Raw genomic sequence first — 27,897 nt, forward strand, 5'->3', positions numbered from 1 at the left:
TTTTCAGCAAGTTTTCCTTATAATGAGATTTAGCAGTAAATAAACAAACACAAAAAGAATGAATGCTTAAGAGCCACTGAACACATTAAGGTCAAGGATTTTGAAAGTTAATCCACTTTTCTTCCCCCAAGAGTTTATTTTTGGTAAAAGGCAGAAAACTGAGTTTTTCTACAAGGGAAATCTGCTTCTAAATGATAATTTGAAAATCTTGATATATATTATATATTTAAAAAGACACAGAAATAACAGAGAAGTGGGAATAACAGATTAGGTACTGTAATTTCATAAAGCCTTGCCTAAATCAAGAAGCAGCACACACACACCTAATTTATGCAAACTAAAAGTGTATATAAACAGCACAATATTGTGATACTGGATCATGATACATTACGTGTACAAAGAACTACTACCACTATTAAGAAACCTTTGGGACACTCAGTTTTATGCCCAACAAAAAAAACAAAAACAAATTCAACAAAACATGGCCAGGGAACATCACAGCACATAGGCTGCCTGCCTCAAGAAATGAAAAGGGAGCCTACCTAGGTATCAGGAGAGCTTCTGGCTATACCCTTTGTTCGTTGCACAACACTGGCCATTTGGATCACTTCTTTGGGCTTTAAAGTCCTCAACTGTGGAATATGAAGATCAAACCAGAAGAGTCCTAAGGTTCTTTTTGCCAACATAAAATATTTTCAGAGTCTAATATGTGCCCTACACTTTACACACACACGTGTCGATGAAAATAATCCATAATCAATCTATAAATCAAAATTGGAGTGAGTTTATTATGAGCCAGATCTGAGGACTAGCCTGGGACCTTCCTTCTCCAAGGAAGAAAGGGCACCAAAGAAGTAGGGTGCAGAGTGGTTATATACCATCTTGGAACAAAGAGCATACATCACATGACAGTCCCTTTTACAATAGTCACAAGATTACTTTGCTGGCACAGATCAGCGAACACAGCACGTCAGTGGTCGCAAGGTGAGCACAACAAGTCAGTAATTAATCCTTAGTTTAGAGAAAGATGCTTATCCTAAAGGAAATGCCAATATGGGAGGGGTTATATCCCTATCTTTAGGGGCATAATTCTTATCTTTTGGATATAGTAAATATTTAAAGCAGATGTACAATGCATGTTCAATAGGCCATGTCAGGCCCTTTTGGAAAAACAAGGTCAGGTCAAATTAGTTTTAAACCAAATGGCTTCCTCATATATTCTAATATATCCTATTGCTTTTCATTTATTTATCACAAGGATGCAAGATAACCATTACTATGTCTATTGCATGAGGGATCTGAGGCTCAGAGAGAGTAGGTACACCTGGCAGATAACCCCAGATCAGTCTGGTTCCAAAGCTTGTGCTATTTCACCCTACAGTATTTTCTACTGTGTGTCTAGGGGTTGTGCTTAAAGGCCCCTGCAGCTCTAGGGAAGCAAAAGAGTAAAGACAGTCCCACAACCTTGGCCTAAACCAAGCCACCAAATCAGCAGGGGAAAATGCAGAAAATTGTATACAACTAAAAAAAGGCAGAGATGAGGGATGGCATAAAGGAAAAGAATGGTAAACAGAAAATATGAAATCAATACCTACAGTAACTGTGAACGGAATAAACTACCTACTGAAAGCAGCTTAGTTACATCACTAAGAACCCTGTGTTCCTTTCCATCTTCTGTTCTGCCTCCCTTTGTCATCTTTATTTTAGGTTCGGTTCTCCTCAAGGTCATAGGATAGCTGCTAATGCAATTGGAGCTACATGCTTCCTCACTCAAATCTAACAAGATTGAGATATGTTGTCTGAGCACTTCAAGCAAGAGTCCTGAAATTCACCAAATAAGACTTCTTAGGTCACATTCCTACCCCTGAATCAATGACCATGGCCAGGGAAGAATGGCTTAAGCCAACCAGGGCCCAATCCTTATTAAAATATTGTCCTCTTCGACAGCCTCTCCCCTTTCTTCCTACTTCACTGGTCTTGCTTCCTCATTTTCCCTGACCTCCAGGGCAAGCTTCAAGGGCGTGTGACAAGTGCAGTCACACAGAGTCCATCTTAGTTTAATGCTCTGTTGTCACCATCTTGAAATTGTTAGTAAGTTTTGAAGAAGGGGCCCCATATTTTCATTTTGCACTAGGTCCTGCAAATCATGTAGCCAGTCCTGTTAACTACTCCTTTTCCCAATCTGTCTTGGGATTGCCTTTAGGATTGGCCCTGGACCCTTTTCCTTTCTCGATTCTCTCTTCATGTTCTTGCTTGGGTGGATCATTTTTATGGCTTTAAATGTTCTCCATATGATAATAAATCCCAAAGACATTATTCAGCTCAGATATCCCTGCTAAGCTCCATTTGCTTATATCTATCTTGCCACCTTGATATCTCAACTTGGATGTCTAATGGGCACGACAAAATTAATATATCATAAAATATGAATATTATTTCCTTCCCAAAATATCTATCCTCCCTCATGATCACTACACTCAGGTCTCTTGGATAAACTTTTGTACCTTGTCCTCCTTTCCTCACTCAAAAGCATTTGTGCTTCTTGTTCCCTCTGTCCACCAAGTTTGTACCAATTTACACTCCTCTAAGCAATCTATCATAAGGCCCATTTACCCACACCCTGATCATGACAGAGTATTGTTTTTTCCTAGCCATTTGATAGCTGGAAAAATGGTTTCTGATTATTGTCTTATTATTAGTAACACAATTTAATAATTCAGACTGACATCCCATCCTACTTATTTTAAAGTATAGAATTTAATGGTATCTTTTTTTGATAAATGGAACTTATTCTCATTAACAATATAAAGCATTTTCCTTGCTAACCTGCATGGTTTTATTCAGTTATCTATATAACAATGTTATACACTAGTAAGCAAAGCAAGCAACATTTTTTTAAATAACATCTTTAATTAAAGTTTTTGCAAAGGTAAAATATTAAACTTAAAATAGGTCTTAGTACATCAAAATACTAAGTTCTCTAATTGTATTCCAAGATGGTCTTTAAAACATAATATCCCATATATCACAGAAGAGCAACCTTGATCTGCAATTGTACAGAATGAATTTTACAAACATAATAAATATATTTACGCCCTTACACATAACAGTATGTACAACAGCAGTTGACAATAGTAGCTCAGAACAGCAAAAAAGATTAGTCTCTCCCCCAGAATTGTAGCCCTGACACATACTGGACTGATTTAAGGAACCTTGACTGAAATAGTAGTTACTAACTCAATGTAGTTCTTCCCTTAAAAGAGAAGAAAAAAAAGTCTCCCTTGTTCCACAAAATAAACAAAAATATTAAATTCGATGTGTTCTTCCTTAAACCATAAAAATGACAGAAGATAGACTAAGGCAGGCTTAAAAAGGGAATATAAACTTCAGAATAATTTCCATAGCATAATAGATTAAAATGCAAAACTATTTAACATAAACTCATGAGGAAATATATAAAGCAACTATTTTTTAACCAATGAATTCAAAATCTGAAATAGCTGATTCAGACAGGTGAGAGACAGACATGAAATAAAATGAAAATGTACAAAGATGAATTAATAAAATATTACATTGCACAAAAGCTCAAAAAAGTTCAAGATGAAATAATCTGAAAATATAGGAATTTTCTTAACTGGAAGAAAATGCTAAGTCATAAAGGGAACTCCCAAGAGGAAATTACATCTGTTTCCTGTACAAGGCGTATTTACCTTCTGAAAAGAATGGTGATATTATTGCTATAAGATAATCAAAAATTACTCTTAGAGACAACCCTTTTCATTCCTCCATAAAAGCCAGAAAAAATAAGAAAACCAAATCCTTGATTTTCACTATAGCAAAAGAAAATCTTTACACAAAAGCTGTTTTTATGTTCTTGCTGTCTAAAACCAGAATCTATTAGAATATGCTCTTCAAGGACATATTTAATCACTATACATGCTGCTCAACTCTTGATGGATTCCTAGAAGAGTAACATTAAGGTGGCTTTGATTTTAAGAGAGGCAACAATATAAATGTGCTATTATGATGGCATTTGATTAACAAAAAGAAATGTGAACATTTAAAAAAATATAAAAGCCCAATATAAAGATCCCCTTCATATAACAGACATTTTACTCTAGAAACTAATTGCACATTAAAGAGTTGTTTTAGCCAAATGTGGCTCTCCACAGAAATTAAATGTGCTCTCAGGCATTCAAATGGTCTGATTATCCAAATGACCACCAAAAAAAGAGTACATATACTGAAAGGCACACATTTCCACACTTTAGTCATTTTGTGTAAATTTTCCTTAGCACTGTTGATACATGTTAATCTTTTTTTAAAATAAAAGGTGCCATCACCATCTGTGCAAATCTAAACAACTCCTCTCCGGAAACCTTTACTTATTTTCACAATACCAAGTCTGAACTCTCTTCCCTCTTTGAATAAACAAGCTATTTTCATTTTAAAATTCTGAAAGTGGGAATCCTTGCCTTTTCAAAGGAATGACATTTTTATAGAACCTAATGAAATGATTTGCTAAATACAATGTTAAAAACATGATTAAGAATTCAAGTACAATAAAAGATAAGCAAGTGGCATTCTTATAGCAAGCCACTATAACAAAACTAAGACATGCTATTTGATTAAAAAGGAACAGAATGCAGTAATACATATAAGAGCACAATTTGGTATGCAGTGTTGTTTGGACCAGCTTTCAGAATTTTCACAGGTAAAAGAAAAGCATCTGCCAAGTATGCCATAATTAATATGCAATTCACAGGTGCAAATACAAATGGTTATTTCCTGCTTCAAAATAACCCTAGTTGAGTCACTCTGAAAGCAACGGTTGTTCATGTTCAAAAATGTTATAAAAACAGGCTAGTATACAACTCTACCATGAATACAAATGTTTGTCTACATAGAGGGCCCAAAACACGAGCTGAATATCATATAGTAATCCACAGTCAGTAGCACAGGAACTACTAGAAAGCCAAAGGGTTTCAATCAACACTGCAGCACTGCTAAACTTTTATAGGTAGTTCAGGTCATTGACTTCTTCATTGGGTAAATATAAACCTACTGCAACTACACTGAAGGACAACTGAACGACAGGACTTCCGTGATTTCACCCCCTCCCTTCTCTTCTCCCAGTCTCATTAACAAAAACGAAAAAACCTTTGTGTGCTTAAAGAGTAGTAGGGTAAACAAATAAACCTCCCCTCCAAAAAACTAAATTAATATAGTGAAAATAAAAACCGTATTACCAGTTATGGCATCTAAATAAAACCTAACTACTAGCATGCTAGAAACCAGCATTTATGCCAAAGTTCAGAACATAAGTTAAAGGGACCAAGTTGGTATGCAGGGTGGCAAGCAGGCAACAAAAAAAAAATGATTAGCCTTTTTGAGAAGTTTAAGGATTTGTGTTAAAAAACAACATATAAGAGCTCACAGTTTTTCTTTGCAATGTACTTTAAAGTGTTTCTATGTTAGTTCTGGAAACACACACAAAGGCAAATAAAAGGAAGACAAAAATGGAAGACAAAAAAAATTCAATATACAAGTAACTTAAACACATGTGAATTTTGTCAAGATAAACCATGAAAAGAAGTAGTTGTAAGAACACAAAGATAAAGAGAAGTGCTCCTACAGATTTCCCAGGCAACTAGTTCACACTGAACGCAGCACTGCCATATTGTTCTTTAGAGCCCCTTACAGAATACAGAGCTATGCATTCTTAATATACATATTAAATTTCTATTATTTTTAATATACAAATCAAATTTCTATGCTTTCTTCTCGATGTGCAAACTGGAGCCCACATCTATATTATCAATGGCCTGGAAGGGCCACCAAATGAAAGAGAGGTAAATATGTATTTAGTGGCCCACCCCCCTCTAACAACAAAGTTTTCCCCTCAAATTACAAAGTTGCATTTAAAAAAATGTGTTCAATTAGAATAATAGTTTTTAAATTATTTACTAGTAAACACAAGAAATTTTTATAATTACTAAATTGTTTAATAAAAATCCAGGTCCTCACCACCTCTCCAATGCTCTAATCAATGCACAGAATGTTAACTGAATTTTTGTTTAGCTTAAAAACTAAACACATATATAAGCATACACTTCAGCCCAAGAGGAAAAAAATCTGTATCTACCTATATGTGTATTATTTCTGCTAGATGGTACCTTTGTGAAATAAAATCATATTCCTGAGGAGCCACTTTGAGGTTTCTTTTTAAGGTGTCAGACTAAAAGAAACAAATACGTTTTTCTGTAAAGAAACTGAAGTTGTCATTTTAATTCTGCTCAACTCAGATGAGACCCAAGTCTTTAAACTACATTTAATGAGTATGAAACCTAATTAAAATATATATTGATTCCTGGGTCAAATTTTGTCTCCAAACTGTGATCACTGATTACTTCCTTTAACTCTTTAATAGATGTTTCATAAAGCAGGGAAGGAAGAGGTATATATTACTGAGAGAAAATAGTAAGTAAAAATATTTAAGACCTACTATGAGAGTTTCTAAATTGTTTCCTTGAACAAGTGAATTAAAATTCAACACCATAATTCTTACCCTTTTGTAAAAAGCTCACACGCCATTTTTACCAAATATAACCACATACAATAAACAGTTTCAGTTCAATCTATCAAAAGGGAAGTTTCCTCAGTTCATTCCAACAAGTATCTTCTGACTGAACCCAAGTTGGAGGAAGGAATATAGACATAGCTTTACATGCTAATTATTGGTGGCAGGTACCTGTATTTAAAATCGACAATTATGGTTTTCCTACACAAAACCCCAACCCCCCCACCCCCAACAACCCCAGGTGCTACAGTTCCATGGCTTGCCAGTTAGAAGTAGTGTCTATGTTGTCAAGGTCTCTTTGTTCCGGTAGCTTTGCTTCTACTGCACTTTTCTGACATGCAGAAGTTAAGTTTTGGTTGGTGTATGACCCAAGTTTCAAACTGTCCACTTTAAAATTTTTTTAAGTTTGTTTTGTTTTATTTATAAAAGAAAAGAACCAACTCTTCACCATTCTGCATCTCCAATGGCTTTGGAAAATATATAATCTCTTCCGTTAAGATTCATAATGCCATCCTTGAGATGAAATTTCCATTTGTTTTTACTTCTGTGTATCTAAATAAACAAACAAAAAAAGAATGTAAGAGACACAATCCAAAGACAGGAAACCAACAACAAAAAATCCATTCACACACTAAAAAAACTTTGTCTTGTACATTACTACATTTGCAAACTTGTTTTTTTTTAATTGAGATGTAATTGACAAATAACATTATATTAGTTTCAGGTGTAACATGATGATTTGATATTTGTATATATTGCAAAATGATTGCCACAATAAGTCTAGTTATCATCCACATTTACAAATTTTTTTGTCTTGTGATGCCAACTTTTAAGATCTACTCTTTTAGCAACTTTCAAATATACAAAACAGTATCATTAACTACAGTCACCATGTTGTAAGTTATATTTCCATGACTGACTGACTTCACAACTGAAAGTTTGTAACGTTCAACCACTTTAACTCATTTCATCCACTCCCTACCCCTTGCCTCTGGCAATCACCAATTTGTTCTCTATATCAATGAGTTCAATTTTTTTGTTTGTTTTAGATTCCACATATAAGCAAAATCATATATTTGTTTTTCTCTAAGATTTCATTTAGCATAATGCCCTCAAGGTCCATCCATGTTGTCACAAATGGCAAGATTTCCTTCTTTTTTATGGTTGAATAATATTCCATTGTACATACACATACATACATACATATACACACACACACACACACACACACACTGTATTTTCTTTATCCAGTCATCCAACGATTTGACACTTAGATTGCTTCCATGTCTTGGCTATTATAAATAATGCTGTAACGAACATGGGAGTACATATATCTTTACAAGTTAAGTGTTTTTGTTTCCTTTGGATAAATACCCAGGAGTGGAATTGCTGGATCATATGGTAGTTCTATTTTTAATTTTTTGAGGAACCTCCATACTGGTTTCCATAGTGGCTGCACCAATTTACATTCCCACCAACAGTGCACAAGGTTTCCCTTTTCTCCATATCCTCGCCAACATTTATTATTTCTTGTCTTCTTGATGATAGTCACTCTAACAGGTTGAGAGGTGCTATCTCATTGTGGTTTTGATTTGCATTTCCCTGATGATTAGTGACATTAACTATCTTTTCATATACCTGTTGGCCATTTGTACGTCTTCTTTGGAAAAATGTCTATTCAGATCTTTTGCCCATTATTTAATTGGATTGTTTGTTTTTTTGCTATTGAGTTACACAAGTTCTGTATATATTTTAGATACTAACCCCTTATCAGATATACGATTTGCAGATATTTTCTCCCTTTCAGATGGTTGCCTTTTCATTTTGTTGATGGTTTCCTTTGCTGTGCAGAAGCTTTTTAGTATGATGTAGTCCCACTTGTTTGTTTTTGCTTTTGTTGCCTTTGCTTCTGGTGTCAAATCCTAAAAATCACCGCCAAGACGGATGTCAAGAAGCTTACTGTGTAAGTTTTCTTCTAGTAGTTTTATGGTTTTCAGTCTTACATTCAAGTCTTTCATCCATTTTCAGTTGATTGTTGTGTTATGGTTTAAAATAGTGGTCCAATTTATATTCTTTTATATCTTTTACAGTTTTCCAAACACCATTTATTGATGAGAACTGTCCTTTCCTCATAGTGTATTCTTTGCTCTTTTGTTGTAAATTAACTGACCACATATGCATGGGTTTATTTCTGGGCTCTCTTTTTCTGTTCCACTGATCTACAGGTCTGTTGTTATGCCAATAACATACTGTTTTGATTACCATAGCTTTGTAATATAGTTTGAAATCAGGGAGCATGATACCTCTAAGCTTTGTTCTTCTGTCTCAAGACTGCTTTGAGTATTCAGGGTCTTTGGCGATTTCATACAAATTTTAGGATTATTTTTTCTATTTCTGTAATAAGATGCCACTGGAATTTTGATAAGGATTTCATTGAATCTATTTAGATTGTTCTGGGTAGTATGGATATTTCAACAATATTAATTCTTCCAATCCATGAGCATGCAATATCTTTCCATTTATTTGTGTCTTCCTCAATTTCTTTCATTAACGTCTTACAGTTTTCAGAGTACAGGTCTTTTACCTCCCTTGTTAAATTTATTCTGAAGTATTTTATTCTTTTTGATGCAACTGTAAATGGGACTGTCTTCTTAATTTCTCCGATAGTCTGTTATGAATGTATAGAAATACAACAGATTTTTACATATTGATTTCGTTCCCTGCAACTTTACTGAATTCGTTTATTAGTTCTAACAGTTTTTTAGTGGAGTCCTTAGGGTTTTCTATACATATAATATCATATCCTCTGCAAACAGTAACAGTTTTACTTCTTCCTTTCCAATTTGAATACCTTTTCTTTTTCTTGCCTAACTGCTCTGGCTACAATTTCTAATACTATGTTGAATAAAACTAGCAAGAATGGGCATCCTTGTCTTGTTCTTCATCTTAGAGGAAAAGCTTTCAGCTTCTCACAATTGAGTATGATGCTACCTGTGGACTTGTCATACATGTCCTTTATTATGTTGAGGTATTTTCCCTCTACAGCCTCTTCGTTGAGAGTTTTGGTGATAAAGAGATGTTGAATTGTGTCTCATGCTTTTTCAGCATCTATTGAAATGACTGTGTATGATTTTTACCCTTCATTCTGTTAATGTGGTGTCTCACCCACTGATTAATTTGCAGATGGTGAATCATCCTTGCATCCCTGGAATAAATTCCACTTGGTCATGGTATATAATCCTTTTAAAATACTGTTGAATTGGGTTTGCTAATATTTTGTTGAGGATTTTTGGATGTATGTTCATCAGGAATATTGGCCTCTAATTTTCCTTTCTTGTGGTATCCTTGTCTGGTTTTGGTATCAGGGTAATGCTGGCCTTGTAAAATGTGTTTGGAAGTGCTCCCTCCTCTTCTATTTTTTGGAAGAGTCTGAGAAGGACTGGTGTTAATTCTTCTTTAAATGTTTGTTAGAATTCACCAGTGAAGCAATCTGGCCCTAGACGTCTGTTTGTTGGGAGGTTTTTGATTACTGATTCAATCTCCTTACTAGTATTCAATGTGTTCAGATTTTTTATTTCTCCATGATTTAGTCTTGGAAGGTTTCATGTTTCTAGGAATTTATCTATTTCTTATAGGTTGTCCAATTTGTTGGTGTATAACTGTTGATGGCAGTCCCTTATTATCCCTCATATTTCTGTGGTATCAAAGGTCACATCCTTCTCTTTCACTTCTGATTTTATTTATTTGAGTCCTCTCTCTTTATTCTTAGTAAGTCTAGCTAAAGGTCTGTCAATTTTGTTTATGTTTTCAAAGAACCAGCTCTTAGTTTCACTGATCTTTACTATTGTCTTTTTAGTCTCTATTTCATTTGTTTCCGCTCTGATCTTTGTTATTTCCTTCCTCTACCAACTTTGGGCTTCATTTGTTCTTCTTTTTCTAGCTCCTTGTGGTGTAAAATTAGGTTACTTATTTGAGATTTTTCTTATTTCTTGATGCAAGCATTTATCTCTGCAAGCTTCCCTCTTACAAATGCTTTTGCTGCATTACCACAAGCTTTGGTATGTTCTATTTCCATTTTCATTTGTCTCAAGGTATTTTTTTATTTCACTTTTGACTTCTTTGACCCACTGTTTGTTCAGTAGCATATTGTTTAATCTTGAAATATTTGTGAATTTTCCAGTTTTCTTCTTGTAATTGATTTCTAGTTTCATACCATTGTGGTTGGACAAATTGGTTTCTTTGTGAAGTTTCATTTGATGAAAAAAAAATAAGAAAGAAACACATTCACTCACTAGATGGGTTTAAAAAAAAATCTATCTATAATTAGTATTATTTTAGCTCTTAGTATTTGTTTTTATTAACGCAGTTGTTAATATTTTCTGGAAAATATTTTATCTCTATATCTAAACACAAGGTTTGCCATATACACTTTCTTTTTTCACAAGACATTTTATACTGGCAAATACTTAAAACAAGAATACCCCTTGTTCTCCCTGATGCTTCTAGACCACTGTTTTGCCTTTTCTCTATTAACTCCTTTTATGTTCACACCATTTAACCTCAGGCTTTTCTTCATTCCTCATATCTGCTGACCATCAGGACACTATCTTTTCATTGGTATCATGTTTACAACCATTCTCCTCTTCTTCCTCACATATGGTAACAACTTCCACATTGCTGACCCTTCTAATACTGTGGCCTCACAGTACCAGTATTCATACTAATACTACTATTTCTAACCTCTAATTACTTTATCTCTAATTTTACTCTAGTTGTCTCCAGGACACCTGGCAACTGTTTTCTCAAAGGCCACCAATAATCTTCTACTTACTACATCAATAACCTCGTCATCTGACTTATTACAGTAATCTTCTGATTTCCAGGACTTCACTCTCTCCTCCCTTCCAATCATCTTATAAATATCACTGCCAGAAACACAACTCTAACCAATCACCTCTGCTTGACTATTTCTATTTCTACATGACCTGGTAATAACTCACCTTTCCAAGCTTATTTCCTACCTCCACATTCCTCAAAGACTATATTTCACTCAAAAGAAGTTATCCCCCTTGCTCCCATTTTTACAAATTCAATTCCTATTTCAGGATCCATCTCAAAAATACTGTGCCCTCCACAAAGCCTTCCCTAATCTCATCAGCTACAACTACTCTTTCCTACTGATTAATTCCCAATGGCATTCCGAAAGATATTTCCAGTATTATTTCTAAGTATATACAATTATGGAATGATTTTTTTCTACCAAAATAAAACTCCTTATGGTTTTCTCAAGACCTAACATGGAACCTTATACATGGCAGCATTTAACAAATACACCTGAAAGATGGCTGATCATCCAGTCACTTACAGCAGATTTCAAAAACTACATAACATCCACAGTTAAGCCAAAGGAGGAAGGGTAGAGTTCAAATTGGGCCAAGCCCTGACCATTCTCATCTTTGCCTTCATTTATAATTTTTAGTTATTTGCAATTCTGTGGATTTAGGTTAAAAAGGAGTTGTAAAACTTAACTGAAATGACTTTTCTTCCCTTTCCTAGTAAGTCCCACTCATTATTCAATGTTCAGTTTAAGCTCAATGTCTTCTTCAAAGAAGGACCAATGGTTCTCCCTCTTCTGATTGAAAAGGACCTCAAAATCAAGTAGTTTTAGGCTTTCATTTTCAAAAGAGGAAATTATAGCCTGGAGAGGTTCAACTACCTGACCAAGAGCATACTGCTATTAAGTGACAAAGATGATTCTTGAGTTCCAGCCCAATACTCTTTTTTACTAAATCAAGCTGTTTTATACAGTAATGTAGAAATGTTCACTATGTACAGATATTTTTTGAGATCCCATTCCTAAAATTCCATAGTCTAACCTCCCCTTGCAAACCTTCTCTATGGCATATTTTTGGCAAATCATTGTTCAGTGTCTGCTTGGGTATGATTAGAAGTCGGGGGCAAAGAATTGCACATTAAGGTATTCCTTTCTGGGACAGTTCTTTTAAAAGTCTTTCATACTTTATCCCTTACTGAAATCTGCTTCCTCCAAATTTCCACTTATTGATCCTAGCTCTGCCTCTTGTGACTTAATTAAAAAAACAAATCAAACAACCTTTCATATATTTGCAAACCATTCTCATGCTCTTCTCTAGATCACTGACTTAAGCTATATACACATTTAACACTTACCAAATTTTTCTTACTTATTAAAACAAAATAGAGCACAATAAAGTTAAAACAGTAGTCAGGGCAGAGAGTACAGCATTAAGTGCTCTTATATCTCTGGTCTGAATACAGATCTTCCTCAACTTTCAAAGGGATTGCATCCCAATAAACATATTGGAAGTTGAAAATATCATGTCAAAAATGCATTTAATACAACAAACCTACTGAACATCATAGCTTAGCCTAGCCTACCTTAAACATGCTCAGAACACTTACATTAACCTACAGTAGGGCAAAATCATCTAACTCAAAGCCTATTTTTATAATAAAGTGTTAAATATCTCATGTAATTTATTGAATACTGTACTGAAATGAAAAATAGAAGAGTAGTAAGGGTACAGAATGGTTATAAGTGTACTGGCTGTTAACCCTCATTATCTGGCTGACTGGGAGCTGCGGATCACTGCCACTGCCCAGCACTATGAGAGAGTATCATACTGCACATTACTAGCCCAGGAAAAGATCAAAACTGAAAATTCAAAGTATAGTTTCTACTAAATACATATCGCTTTTGCATCACCATAAAGTCAAAAAATCATTAAGTCAAATCATCACAAGTCAGAGACCATCTGTACACTATGTAGATATTAAACCTAACGTCTTAAGATGGATTATTTGAATGTCTAACAGATAACCAAACTAAACATGTCCAAAACTGATCACTCTCCCCTCCCAAACTCACTCCATCTGCAGCCTTCCTCATCTGAGTTGATGGCATCTCCATTCTTCATGCATTCTTGATTCCTTTTTCTTTTCTACCATACATCCAAGAAGAGTCAAGAAACACTACTGACTCTTCCTTGAAAAAATATCTAAGATCCAGCTGCTTCTCACCACTTCCAATACTATCATAGCCTGAGTTACCATCATCTCTCATGTGGATTACTACAATATCCCTGTTTCAACCTTTGGTTCCTCCACACACTCTGCTCTCAACAAAGAAGGCAAAGTAATCCTTTTAAAATTAAAATGCAAATGATATGACATTTGTCTATTTGAAGCCTTCCAATAGCTTCCAGTTCACTCAGAGTAAGAGCCCATGTCCTCACAACGTCCCACACTACTATACTCCCCAACCCCGCCCCCGGCCAGGTCCACTCACAGTGGCCTCCTTGTCACTCCTTACACATAACAGGCAGGCTCTGCCACCAGATAATGACAGGGCTAACTCTCTTCAAGTCTGTTCAAATTTCATCTCGAAAGGAGTAAGATGATTGTCCTATTTAAAACTGTAACCCGTCCCCCTTCCCACTCTGTATTTTTCCACACCAATTATCAGCTTCTAACATATCATGTTAATTTATTATTATGTTTTAGCATCTGTCCCCCTCCACTACAGTAAGCATCCCAATGGCAGAGATTGTTCTGTTTCATTCACTAGTGCCCTGGGACATCATAGACACTCAGTATTTGTTGAATGAAAAGACCTCTGTCTCCTCTTTTCTTTGACTCTCTACAGATAAAGTATTATCCTAAAAATGGGTATACAAATTTATTTACAGCATGAACCAAGTGACTGCAACCTGAAAGACCACGGGATTATATAACCAAGAAAGTGGTGACTAGCTAGTTAAAAGGAATTCCACAAAGAAATTGATTGCATTCTAATGCAAGACAATTTGCAAAAAGCAAATGTAGAAGTTTCATGGATCAAATAATAGTCCCAGTACTCAGCACTGAAGTCACTGCATAATGAATGGTAAATATTCTTATTTGAATAAAATCACAAAATGCAACTTGAAAAACAATCCATTACTGCCCCTAAGCCCTTCATGTAGGAGTATTCTGAATGCCAGGAGAAAGGCCTCTTAAATTTCTTAAAGACAAACATATTACATAAAATTACCTATAAAGAAGACTGAAGCCTCAAACACCTATGCATCCTTATCTACCAATACTTAAAGGAGAATTCTGCCTCATAGTAAGTTTAACTAAGATTCTAATTTGATCGGCAACAGAAATTTCATTATTCTATGATGGCTTCTAAATTGTTAAAATTTTAAAGTTTAGGCTTCAAAAATAAACTCCTAAAATTCAAGTTAACTCAAACTATATCCAACCCCATTTTAATCAGTCGTAGACTGAACAACACCATTCTTTACTGTTGGCTAAAACATCAAGCCCCCAACTCTCTGTCTCCAGAACTCACTTGATTCTAAAAATTAGATCACTCCAAAATTTACAACTGTTTATCATTCAACACACTATTTAAAGTTACTTTTAATTTCTTAGTTTAAGACACTAAAATAATATCTCTGGGAGCAAAACAAACCAACTTTAACATTTAAAATATTACGTGTACAATTTATACCAAAGAAGAATAGAACCATTCTCTTATAATATGAAAATACTTGGAAGTATATTCTTCAGTTAAGCTAAGGTCCTCTCTTGCCTGATAAATCTGTCTTTTTATCATGAAACTGTGTTCTAGAAAATTTGGTTGCAAAGGTTCCCTTGAGATTTCCTGACAATAAAGCTTTACTGGTATCTCCTGTATTATTCTTACTCTACAGGAATATAACAACAAATTACATTTATTATAATGTGTCTGATGTAGAGTATTAAGAACACTCAGATACACGTCATAAGGCACAAAAGTGGATGCTCTGATAACTCTAAATCAATGACCTCACTGACTTTATTCTCTAACTTGACAGGTATATAACCAGCTTGACTTTACCTTTTCATCAGGAAACAATAAGATCCATTGTGTCAACATTTTCTCTATAGGTCTGTTTGCAATAAGCATGGCTTACTTATTATTTATAACATTCATTTCTATAAGAGCAACACAAATTTAGGATTTTCATCATGTAACAAAAATTTATGCAAAGCACAAACTTTGCATGATCATGACTACAGCTCCAATGCCTGGCACGTTTAGGCACTTAAGAAATTTTTGTTTAGTGAATGAGTCGTGCTTACAAACAAAACCCCACTGCTTCTGTTAGAGTTTTTAGCATTTGGTAAAAATCTGCTGAAATTAAATTATAAATGCAATATAATTTGTGAATTTATTATAAATTTCATGCTTATAATCAGAAAACAAATCTTATTCCAAATTAAATGTTTTGATAAGTAACAAAATCTAAACAATGCCAGTAACTATAACAAAAATACGTGGAAAGCTAGAACCCTTTTTTAAGAATTAAGAAAACAAGGAGTTGGGGCTGGCCCCATGGCCGAGTGGTTAAGTTCACGCGCTCCGCTGCAGGCAGCCCAGTGTTTCGTTGGTTCGAATCCTGGGCGCGGACATGGCATTGCTCATCAAACCACGCTGAGGCAGCGTCCCACATGCCACAACTAGAAAGACCCACAATGAAGAATATACAACTATGTACCGGGGGTCTTTGGGGAGGAAAAAAAGGAAAAAATAAAATCTTTAATTAAAAAAAAAGAAAACAAGGAGTGATTAGCTAATTCTCAGAGAACCTAGTTTAAAAGTTCCTAATGCTACCAAAATTTAGCAAAGCGAAATAATTTTTTAAATGATTTTTTGTAAAAATGTCTCTGTTAGTTATCAGTCCTGTTTATTGCTCTAGTTCTCTCCTTAGTAAAAAAAAAAAAAAAAGTTACAGAGATTCAATTACAGCGTTTTAGTTTTGAGGCAGTTGAGGCTAAGGTCAATACAGGGTTATCCCATTGAGTTTCTATTGATGTTCAAGGACAATCCCAAAGTGGCTCTACTTACTTAGTTAACAAGTTGGGAGGCATAGTCTAAACTGAAAAAAGCATAACTCTGCTCAGGATTTCATTCATAACTTATTTTTCAAATGTAAAGCTACACAAATTAACTTCTCATTCTATTAAAATAATCTACTAAACTATAACAATGTTTCCATTCACACTGTTTATACTGAGTATAAGAGGCATCAATTGGCTGTCCAAATGCTGGAACAAGTCAGAAAGGATGGTTTAGGGAAGAAATACAACAGAAAAAATTGTCAGTAATCTGATGCTGAAATCCTTACCTTATCATACTGGCATACAACAACATTTTCTGTATCAAAGAGTTCCTGTCCTTCTTCATCACTAACATCATCTTCACTATTGAGAGGCTCCTACAAATAAAAAAGGAGATTTTATTTATACTTCACATATTATTGCCTGTGTTAAGATTTAGCTAGTGTTACTGAAATTCCAGAAAGAAAATAAATACAACAGTGAAAATAGTTAAGCCACATAACTTGTAAGTCTGAAAAGATATTTAGCTTTATTTCTCTCATTCTTTCAGAATAGCACAAGAAGACAATTCTATCCAATAACTGCTTAAGATGCCTAGAAGTAGACCTAGGAAAATATGAAGGTTTAAAGAGATAATGGCACTATGTACCACCACCAGCAGCAGTGTAAAGGGAAAAATAATGGTGAAACTGGAGGAGGAAAAATGGCTATAAAAGAGGCAAGCAGTCTGGCTTATCTTTACATTAAGGAAAGGACTCTGAATACCAATTAGCATGTCTACCGAGGTGATGGTGACTGTGGAGGCTTAGAACATAATTAACTAAGTCATTCATAGTAAGAGGATGGGGGGGGTGCAAATTTCAATACTAAAGTCTCAGTCCTAAAGAGAATTAAAGGCCAAGATCTAACTAGAGCATAAAATGGTCAACTATGTTAAACTTGACCTCAGTTGTGGCAATAAATCAGATTCCTAATTAATGAAGAAAGAGAAGATAGGACAAAATAAAAGTGGAATGGAAAATAATCAGGATGATATTAGGCCTATATCTACTCACACACAAGTATGTATATATATTCTTTAAGTTAAAATAGATATCACCAATGTAAATGTAAAAAAACCCAAAAAACAAAACTTAACTGAGGTAAAATTCACATAAAATTCACCATTTTCAAGTGTACAATTCAGTCACACTTAGTACATTTATAATGTGTGCAACCATCAACCACTAATTAATTCCAGAACAATTTCGTACCTTTACCATTAAGCAGTCACTCCCCATTCCTGCCTCTCTCCAGCCTCTGGCAACCACTAATCTGCTGTCTCTATAGATTTACCTATTCCAGATATCTCATATAAATGGAATCATACAATATACACATAGAATATGTGGTCTGGCTTCTTTAACCTAGCATAATATCTGAGCTTCATCCATGTTGTAGTATATACCAATACTTAGTTCCTTTTCGTGGCAAAATAATAGTCCATCATATGGATATATCATATTTCATTTGTCCCTCCATCACTTGATGGACATCTGGGTTTTGTGTAGAGGGCTGTTATGAACATTCATGTACCAGCTTTTGTTTGAACACCTATTTTCAATTCTCTTACACATATACATGGGGGTGGGACTGCAGGGTCATATAGTAATTCTATGGTCAACTTTTTGAGGAACCATCAAACCATTTTGCACAGCAGCTACACCATTCTACATTCCCACCAGCAATGAACAAAGTTACAATTTCTCTGTATCTTCACTGACATGTTATTTTCTCTTTATTTCTTCTTTGATCATAGCCATCCTAGTAGATGTGAAGTAGTCTATCTTTGTGGTTTTGATTTGCATTTCTCCAATGAATAATGATGTTGAGCATCTTTTCACGTGCTTGTTGGCTATCTGCATATCTTCTTTGGAGAAACGTCTATTTAAGTCCTTTGCCCATTTTTGAATAGAGTTGTTTGTTTTTTGTCACTGAGTTTTGAGAGTTCTCTATATAGTCTGAATATTAATCCTTTATTAGATATATTATCTGTAAATATTTTCTCCTTATTTTGCAGGTTGTCTTTTTACTTGATATTTTCCTTTGATGCACCAAAGTTTTAATCTATTAAATCCACTTTATTTTTTCTTTGATTGCTTGTGCTTTTGGTGTTATATCTAGAAACAACTGCCAAATCCAATGTTGTGGAGCTTTTGCCCTGTGTTTTCTTCTAAGAGTTTTATGTCTTACATTTAGGTCTTTGATGCATTTTGAATTGATTTTTGTATATGGTGTGAGGTATATTCACAGAAGAATTAAGTATAATCTAAAAAAAAAACAGCCCAAGGTAGAGAGAACACTCCCCCAAATCCATTTTATAAGGTTACCATAACCTGAAAACCTGGTAAGAAGAGTGTGAGAACAGAAAATCACAGATGGTATCACTCATGAATATACATCCAAAAGCCCTGAGCAAAGTGAATTCAGCAATTCATAAAAAGGGTAATACATAATGATCAAGTTGTGCTATTGCAGGAATACAAAATTGGTTTACAAACAGAAAACCAATTAATACAACTCATCATAAATAAGAGATTAAGGATTTAAAGAAATCACATAATCATCTAATAGTTGCAGAAAAAGTATTTAATAAAATTCAATACTTGTTTATAGTTTAAAAAACAAAACAAAGCTTAGTTAATCTGAAGAGAACTTTCCTTAACCTGATAAAGGGTATCCATAAAAAGCCCACAGTAAACATTATACTTAATAGCGAAACACAGAAAAAGGATTCCTTTTAAGATTAAAGACAAAGATGAGAGTGTCTGCTATCACTATTTCTAGTCCATGTTGTTCTGGAGGGCTTAGCCAACAAGGCAAGAAAAATTTTTTTCATATTTTACTTGTCTACAGAGAAAATATGAAAGAATCAAAGAGGCTAAACCTCATCAGTAATCAAGGAAATGCAAATTAAAATCAAAATGAAATACCATTTTCTACCTACCGAGCTGGCAAAAATTAAGAAAGCTGACAATATCAAGTATTGGTGAAGACATGGAGACATCTGCACAATTATACACTGAATGGAATGTAACTAGTAAAACAATTTGGCATTTTTTGTAAAGTTGAAGCTGTGCATACCTTGGGATCCAGCAATTCAATGTTTAGGTATTGAAATTAGAGAAACTCTTGCATATGTGTCTGCAGAAGACACACACAAGAATATTTTATAACTGTCTGTAACAGTAAACAAGCAGAAACACCCCTGATGCCCATCACATTAGAAATATGGATAAACAAATTATGGTATGTTCAATGGTGAAAAAAATTATAGGGATATGGCAACAACTTAGATGAGTGTCAGAAATACCATCTTCAGGAAAAAAAACTTGAAGAATACATTATTATTCCATTTATGTTATAAATGGGCATGCAAAACTAAATAATATGCTTTAGGAATATAAATGCAAGTGGTAAAACATAAAGGCAAGTTAATGATAAACACAAAATTCATGAGCATAGTTACTCTGATGGCAGAAGAGGATGGGATCGGGGACAGGCACCCAGGGGACTTTAATGAAGTAATGGGATTTTTTTTCTTTTAACTTACGTTGACACTGTGGTGTTTATATCTTAAAATAATTTTTATTCATTTATATCTATTCAATATTTAATAAAAATAATATTTAAAAAAATATTACTTAGGTAATTTAAAAGAACTTTGTACCAAGATAAACAAAAAGTTACATGTCAGGGTACAGAAGGCAATTAAGAATGAAAATTGTAGTAAGACAAATATTATCTTGAATTCAAGTAACTAAGCTGGAAAACGAAGATATACTTATATACTTCTATAAATATATAACTAAAGATGAATAAGAAAGGACAGTTTGTTAAACTGAAGATAGACACTAAGAGTAAATAAGGTTATCTAGGGAACTGGTATGGAATATGGACCAAAAGGAGGTTTTGAATGAATCACATTTACCTTTTTTCTTAAGTTTCCTCTCCTCCCAAATGTTACTGTACCTTTTTAATTACTGATGCAAAAGATTAAACACATCTATCTGTTCTCCCAATGTCTTATGTTTAAGCCACATCATGAATGCATAGGCCAAAGAAATAGTATTACTTTCACTCTCTCCATTACCTTTATAAATACAACTTAATTTGGTATAAATTCATTTTTTATTACTAGCTATATGAAACATTTTATGAAGATAAATACAACCAGAACAATCTAAAAGTCTTAAGTTACAACAATGTCTAAATTTATACTTAAAATCCTATGTTGTATAGCACCCTAACAACCTCTGAAAAAATGCAACATAATTCATCAGTTTGGTACCAAGGAAAAGAAATGATTGAGTAGCTTCTCATTTCAAGTCTTTTACCAGAAACTTACTTCTTCTACCTGCCCATCTTCAGCTCCATCTTTCTCTTTGTCTTCCTCCTCATCATCATCATAGTCTTCTTCTTCATCTTCATCTTCTTCAGATGATGTATCCCCAGTTCCATCAACTTGTAACACCAATGGAGCTTGCTGTTGAGCAGGCTGGGCCTGTGGCTGCTGTTGGCCAGTTGCAGTTATCTGTGCTTGCGCTGGTGTAGGAGCCGCCACCGTTGTGGGTATAACTTGAGTCTTATTTCCTGTAAATAAGATTTGCTGAGGCTGGATGATGACACCTGTCTGTGGTGAAATTCCTCCCGGAAGTGGGGCCAGTACCTAAGACAAAAGAAAAGCACTTATTAGGAACTAGTTAGAGGATCAAGTAGCTCAGTTGCATTACTTTGGTACACAGAAATAGGTCCAAATGCTGAAGAATCACCAAAAATGGCCATATCTCAAACAGAGTTAAAATTACCAAAGCACAAAAGGAATGATTAATGAGTATACTGATCCACTAAATTTCCACTTTACCACTCAAATTTCTAAAGGAAAAAAGACTTTATGAAGATAACTGCTTCACTTATTGAGCACTTTCTATGTACATGCCAGATTCCAGACCAAGAGTTACATGTTACGGGTCGGCCCTGTGGCACAGCGGTTAAGTGCACATGTTCCACTTCGGTGGCCAGGGGTTCGCCAGTTCGGATCCCAGGTGCAGACATGGCACTGCTTGGCAAAAGCCATGCCGTGGTAGGCGTCCCACATAGAAAGTAGAGGAAGATGGGCATTGATGTTAGCTCAGAGCCAGTCTTCCTCAGCAAAAAGAGGAGGATTGGCAGTAGTTAGCTCAGGGCTAATCTTCCTCAAAAAAAAAAAAAAAAAGAGTTATATGTTAGTAGTTTATTTCTTGAAACATGGAAAAGTTTAGTAACTTGCACTGCTTTGAACTTAGGCTTTCTGGTTCTGCTCTTATTCTTATGCTATACTGCCTGCTTATGAAAGCCACTGTATTGAAAATCTGAACTTCTGGGTTCTAGTTTTGTTCAAGATGACAGATACAGATGTAGCAGAGGCAAGTCATTTAACCTCTCTTGGCTTTAGTCACTTCACTGTTAGACTATGATCAATGGTTCTCAATCTTGGCTGCAAGTTATAACCACCTGGTGGCTTAAACATACCTAGGCCCCTCTCCTAATATTCTGACTTAATTGGTGTGAGATGAAATCTATTCTCGTTATTTAAAGCTCCCAGATGATTCTAATCATGCAACCACAGCTGAGAACCACCAGATCAGATGATTTCTAAAGTTCCAGTTTCTGCATTCTAGGATTCTAAAGTAAACCACAAGTTGAAAAGGACATATTAACAAATATTAATTATATCTGCTATAGTGAACATATTTATAATTATAGTTATTAACAAATAAAAAGCAGAGAATGCTTTGTGATAAATAAGCACTGAATGGCAATTACTGCCATTAGGTTCAAGAAATGCGAAAATAATAAGATGGTATTTCCTTTAAGAGGTTTACAGATTAACAGGGCAATAGACAAAGCAATAACAACTCAAAAAGACAGAAAATGTAAAGAAGTATGATATCATATGAGAACACAGGAGAGAGCAATAAATTCAGCTTGGGGGACAAGGCATGGTCAGGGAAGTCTTCCTAGGAGGTAATACTTGAGTTTCTGTTGTACTTTGGTAGATTAGCCAAGCCTTTTCTGTTTGGTTTGTTTGGGGGGAGTGCTGAAAGTTGCTAGAAGGAAGGCCAAAGGCAGCATTCTAAATAGAAAAATAACATCAAGCAAAACCTAGAAGTAACAGCAGGACAAAATCCAGAAAGCTGTAAGTAGGCTAGATTAAGGCTCCTCCTCCAATCTTACCACTACATTTGTACTATTAAATTGACATTACGTGTTTATATGTCTTTCTCTTTTTAAAGTACCTAAGTTCCTCAAGAAAATAACCATTTCTCTTTCATTTTTGTCCTCACAGTACAACAGGTTAACACTTGGTACTCAAGTAGGTGCAAATATTTGTTAACTTTGATCTAAACAACAGCTGAGGCAGATAACAACTGGAAGCATGGCATGAAATAAACCTGGAGAGATGAAAAAAAACAAGATCCCAAAATAGACCTTATAAACCATGCTGAGGAGTTTAGACTTTTTCCAATAGACAATGGGAAGTCATTAAAAGATTTTAATGACTTTTCGGGGCTGGTCCCGTGGCCGAGTGGTTAAGTTTGCGCGCTCCGCTGCAGGCGGCCCAGTGTTTCGTTGGTTCGAGTCCTGGGCGCGGACATGGCACTGCTCATCAAACCACGCTGAGGCGGCATCCCACATGCCACAACTAAAAGGACCCACAACGAAGAATATACAACTATGTACTGGGGGGCTTTGGGGAAGAAAAGGGAAAAAATAAAATCTAAAAAAAAAGATTATAAGATTTTTAGAACAATGACTATAGAGTGGCAGTCAGGAGGACACAAGACTGGAGGCAGGGAAATAGATGAAGAGGATAGAACAGTTTTTAAGCAAAAAATCATGAGCATGAACTAAGGAAGTGACGAGAGTCTGAGAAAAGAAAACATATGAAACGTATGTTTCAAACATATGAAAGGACTGCAAATATGTTAAAAGTGCAGTCTGAAAAAAAAAGAACTATTAAGAACTGGGAGGACTTCATGGTACCTTGGATACTGAAGGCAAGGGAAAGGGAGAATTCCACACACCCTCTTCTAGAAAATACATAAGCATCATGAAACTAGACTCACACCTGCCTTGTTCACTCCTGAATTTCCAGTCCCTTGCAAAGACCCTGATATGTAGTCACACAGTAAATGCTTGTTGAACGAATGCTAAATAACTAGCTTAGGAGACTGGATGGAGAGTGGTACAACCAGCGACCCACAGAAAAACACATTCAGGGGGATGATGAAGGATGAGTAGGGATAACAACAACTTAGTCTTAAACATATTGAATGTAAATTAAGCTGCGAGGGATACACGAGGCATTCAGAATGACAGGGTGTGTTGTACTGGAGAAGAGTCTAAGAATTTATATAGATAAAGCCATGGGAAAAGGGAAGGGAACCACTCAGAGAATTGATATAGAAGAATAAAAAAGAACCCCATGGTGATCACAACTCACGATTCTTTTACCTGCTGGATAACAGGAGCTTGTACTCCACCAGGCTGCATTTGTGGTATAACCTGTTGTTGCAGAACCACTGACTGCTGAGGCTGAAAGATATACTGGGCACCATTGGCTGCTCTGACCACTTGAAGAAGCTGGCCTAAAGCAAAATGTATGTAATCCAAGTTACCATTTTAGCAGCAACCATGTGAAAATAAATGAATTCACAGTGAACATCAACCACCAAAGGCCCTAGAAATTATCAAATAAGAAGTCTAACAATTTTATTAAGGGCCGTCATCCATACATAGTAAAGTATAATCCTTACCTTCTCTGACTTCCTTCCACGTTCAAATACATTGCCTAAAATGTTTTATTTTCCATATTTATCATCTTTATAAAGCTGTTTTCTAATCACGTTTTAACAAGAGATTATGAAAGTTGATTAAATTATCATTGTTAACATGTTAGGAGTCATAAGAGAACAACAAGTAAAATCAAGTGTTTCAGGGACTGTTCGTTTTTAAAGCTTTAAAGAAATGAAAGTATAGTAGTTCACTAACATCTTGACCGAAAGCTAACATCTTGAACCAAAGCACCACAGTACTTAGCTTCAAAAGTGCTTAAAAACAACAAAAGTTTGCTGAACCAATCATCACTGCCACATAACACTAACTGTACGACTGGCTTATACACACAGAACTGAATTCCTCTAACATGTTGTTTTAAATGAATCTTGAATTAATTAAAAAGCAAATAATTATAGGGGCAAGCCTAGTTGCACAGTGGTTATGTTTGTGTGCTCCGCTTCGGCGGCCCAGGGTTCACAGGTTCAGATCCCAGGCGTGGACCTATGCACTGCTCATCAGGCCATGCTGTGGCAGCATCCCACGTACAAAAATAGAGGAAGACTACTGCAGATGTCAGCTCAGTGACAATCTTCCTCAAGCAAAAAAGAGGAAGACTGGCAACAGATGTTAGCTCAGGGCCAGTCTTCCTCACTAAAAAAGGAATAAAAGTACACAATTATATCTTATTAAAATATGTAGCAAGATAAGCCCCAAGTTTGTTCTTCACAAATTTAGAAATTAACAAAACAAGTAATTGTATAATTAAGATAACAGAGAAAATACTTAAAATCCATGTAAATAAATTCTTCAAAAATTAATATGCTGGGGCCGGCCCAGTGGCACAGTGGTTGTGTGCACATTCCACGTCAGCGGCCCGGGGTTCGCCAGTTCGGATCCCGGGTGCCGACATGGCATTGCTTGGCACACCATTCTGTGGTAGGTGTCCCACATATAAAGCAGAGGAAGATGGGCATGGATGTTAGCTCAGGGCCAGTCTTCCTCAGCGAAAGGAGGAGGATTGGTGGCAGTTAGCTCAGGGATAATCTTCCTCAAAAAAAACAAAAACAAAACAAACAAAAAAATTAATACGCCAAAAATCACGAGCAAATTTTGTCAGTCTACACAGAGATACTATGTAAAATAGAAAGCAATAAATTTGCTCTTAAGATACTATAGAACTTACTTTAATATCACAAATTAATTCAAATTAGTCCAGTTTAACTTATTTGGCAGGTTAAATGTATTTAGCAAAAAACTAAGTAAATAAGCATTTCTATATAATCATACTTCATTCAATAATAGGATTCTCATTCACAGATCAAAAGCTCAAGTGCAATTCTCCTCTACGCATCCTCAACGACTACATTTTAATGTGCTATAGTCCTCAATCTTATTTTTAATAACCTAAGCCAAATGATAAAAGAAATATTAACATTTTCTATTTTTCAATGAAGACAAAACAAAGGCTATATGGTACAATTTTCTAAGTTATATAAATAGTGGTTCTATTATTCCTGATTACCGGAATTTGTTAATATCTGTTGAACAGGAGTCACACCTGCAGGGAGTGCCAAGGTAGCAGCAGTAGCAGCAGCACTCTGAAAAACAAAGAAAAAAATCAAAACCACATACGTGCATAACAGAACTTCAGTTTATCTCTGGCATATCTTAACAGTATTTGAAGTTTATCATTTAGTATATAGTAAAATGAAAAGCTCTAACAGTAAGACTAACTCTCATTTTATAAAATGGTACAATTAAGATCATCTAGCCTACATGTCCTACCTAATTATTTCAAGCAATTAGACAGAATAATATAACTGGGTTTTTTCATCTGGGAGAATGTGCTCTAAGGAAATCTCAGCTACATTAACAATGCTGTACAATATATGAAATATCCATTCCATTATTTCCTTTTCTACTCTGTTTCCTTACTCCCAATTCCTTGTTGTCAATTAATATACTTGAGGCAAAAGTTTAAGTATCTTCATTTAGAAATCTTAATATTTTAAATTTATACTAGAATCAAAAGGTCTCTACAGAAAACCTTTTATCAGAAGACTATACTTGGAGTACTGCTGGCAATTCTAAGATGCCATAAGGTGACAATATTGGCATTATATCTAGGTGAAACATATACTAATCATAGTTTTATTAATACAAAAAAATTTCAACAAACTTTAATTTCTACATTTTAAAATGGAGTTAGTATCTGAAATTTAAGTTACAAAAATATACATGAGATTAGCCTCTGAATTTCTTTAAGTCCAGAATAAATTCTTGATTTACTGTTTCTGAAGACTTCTTTCCTCAAAAAAAATTATACCATATTCTTACTGTTTTTTTATCCTGTGCTTGAAGTATTTCCATGTACCTAACTGTAACTATACATAGGTAGTTTTTCCCCTCCTCCCTCTTCGATGTTTTTTAAGGTACCAAGCCTTCATATACTCAATCTAACCTATACATTTTTAGAAGCACCTCTATTTGAATAAGCATCAAGAGATAAATATAACTAAGTTTTGCAGATCCTAATGCCAGAGAAATCAATGAAACTTGGAAAATTATACTCAAGTGGGTTAAGGAAATACAAGTACTATCCAGTCTAGGCTCTAGGTACAGCTTTCCAAGAAAAGATGTTTTGTTGTTGCCACTTGACAGGCCTAAGTAATTTCTGTATCTTAAGCCTGAAATTCCCACTATGTCCTCAGAATCCAGCTATAGCCCCCTAGGTTCTCTTTATTTTAAATTGGTGATAGGGTACTTAAGTACTCAATATAAAATAAATCTTGTCTGTATAGGCAAATGAAAGGTACTCTCAGTTTAGGGAACATATTGGCAACTACTTACTGTATTATTTAGGAATATTAAGTGCCTATAATTCATATTTTATAAAGATTAATAGATCTCCCTCCTGGCAAACTAACATAGCAGTTTATATAAATATAGCATACAAGACATAAAAACCACCTGCACAGCTCTGCATATTCAAGTTGCTATCAATAAATACGTGTTGAGTGATGTACCACACACAACCCATCTTTTATTACTGACTACTGAAAATTTCTTCTTGTATTCTATGAAATATCCTTAATATGAATAATGCATTACAGCAATCATAAAGAAAACCTGCAACACTGGTTTGATATAAGGTCCCGTTTTATAAGTGCCCTGAAATAGCCTCCCACCTAACATATTATCAGTATCCCACCTTCTTACAGAATTACATAATTTTTCAACATGTTCATTTCCAAAGCATACATAGCTACTAAAAAGATCAAAACTGTTTTTAATGGTTGTCTTTGAATCAGCAATAAGAAGGCAAGCAAACAAAAACCCAAAAAACTTTTATTTGTAAAGAGTCGACATTGAGGGTATGTTTCAGAACATGTATAAATACATGGAGCAAACGCTGAGTGAAAACATCAAGTAAAATGCTAAAATACAAGTAAATACTAGTACATTTTACTGATTGAAGTTTCTGACCTATGATCTGTTTAAATATACATGCTCCTTACAATCAAGAAGATGTAACAAATAAGTAAAAG

The 27,897-nt window shown here is 34.9% G+C and overlaps 1 protein-coding gene across 6 annotated transcripts in view; it reads right to left on the reverse strand.

Moving 5' to 3' along the window:
- Positions 1–3,088: 3,088 nt before the first annotated feature.
- Positions 3,089–27,897, reverse strand: part of GTF2A1 (general transcription factor IIA subunit 1) — a 47,800-nt gene continuing 22,991 nt past the window's right edge. For 3 of the 6 annotated variants that reach the window (XM_070593028.1, XM_070593025.1, XM_070593030.1), the window contains 5 exons: positions 25,872–25,947; positions 24,026–24,159; positions 20,877–21,197; positions 16,777–16,866; positions 3,089–7,132 (listed from right to left, as the gene is read on the reverse strand). In XM_070593028.1, the coding sequence (XP_070449129.1) occupies positions 7,025–7,132; positions 16,777–16,866; positions 20,877–21,197; positions 24,026–24,159; positions 25,872–25,947 (729 nt within the window). In that variant the 3' untranslated portion in view covers positions 3,089–7,024. The remainder of the gene's footprint in view (positions 7,133–16,776; positions 16,867–20,876; positions 21,198–24,025; positions 24,160–25,871; positions 25,948–27,897) is intronic. The other 3 variants (XM_070593029.1, XM_070593027.1, XM_070593031.1) reach the window with 1 other exon arrangement.

Source organism: Equus przewalskii, chromosome 25 (assembly GCF_037783145.1).
Source record: "Equus przewalskii isolate Varuska chromosome 25, EquPr2, whole genome shotgun sequence".
NCBI lineage: Eukaryota > Metazoa > Chordata > Mammalia > Perissodactyla > Equidae > Equus > Equus przewalskii.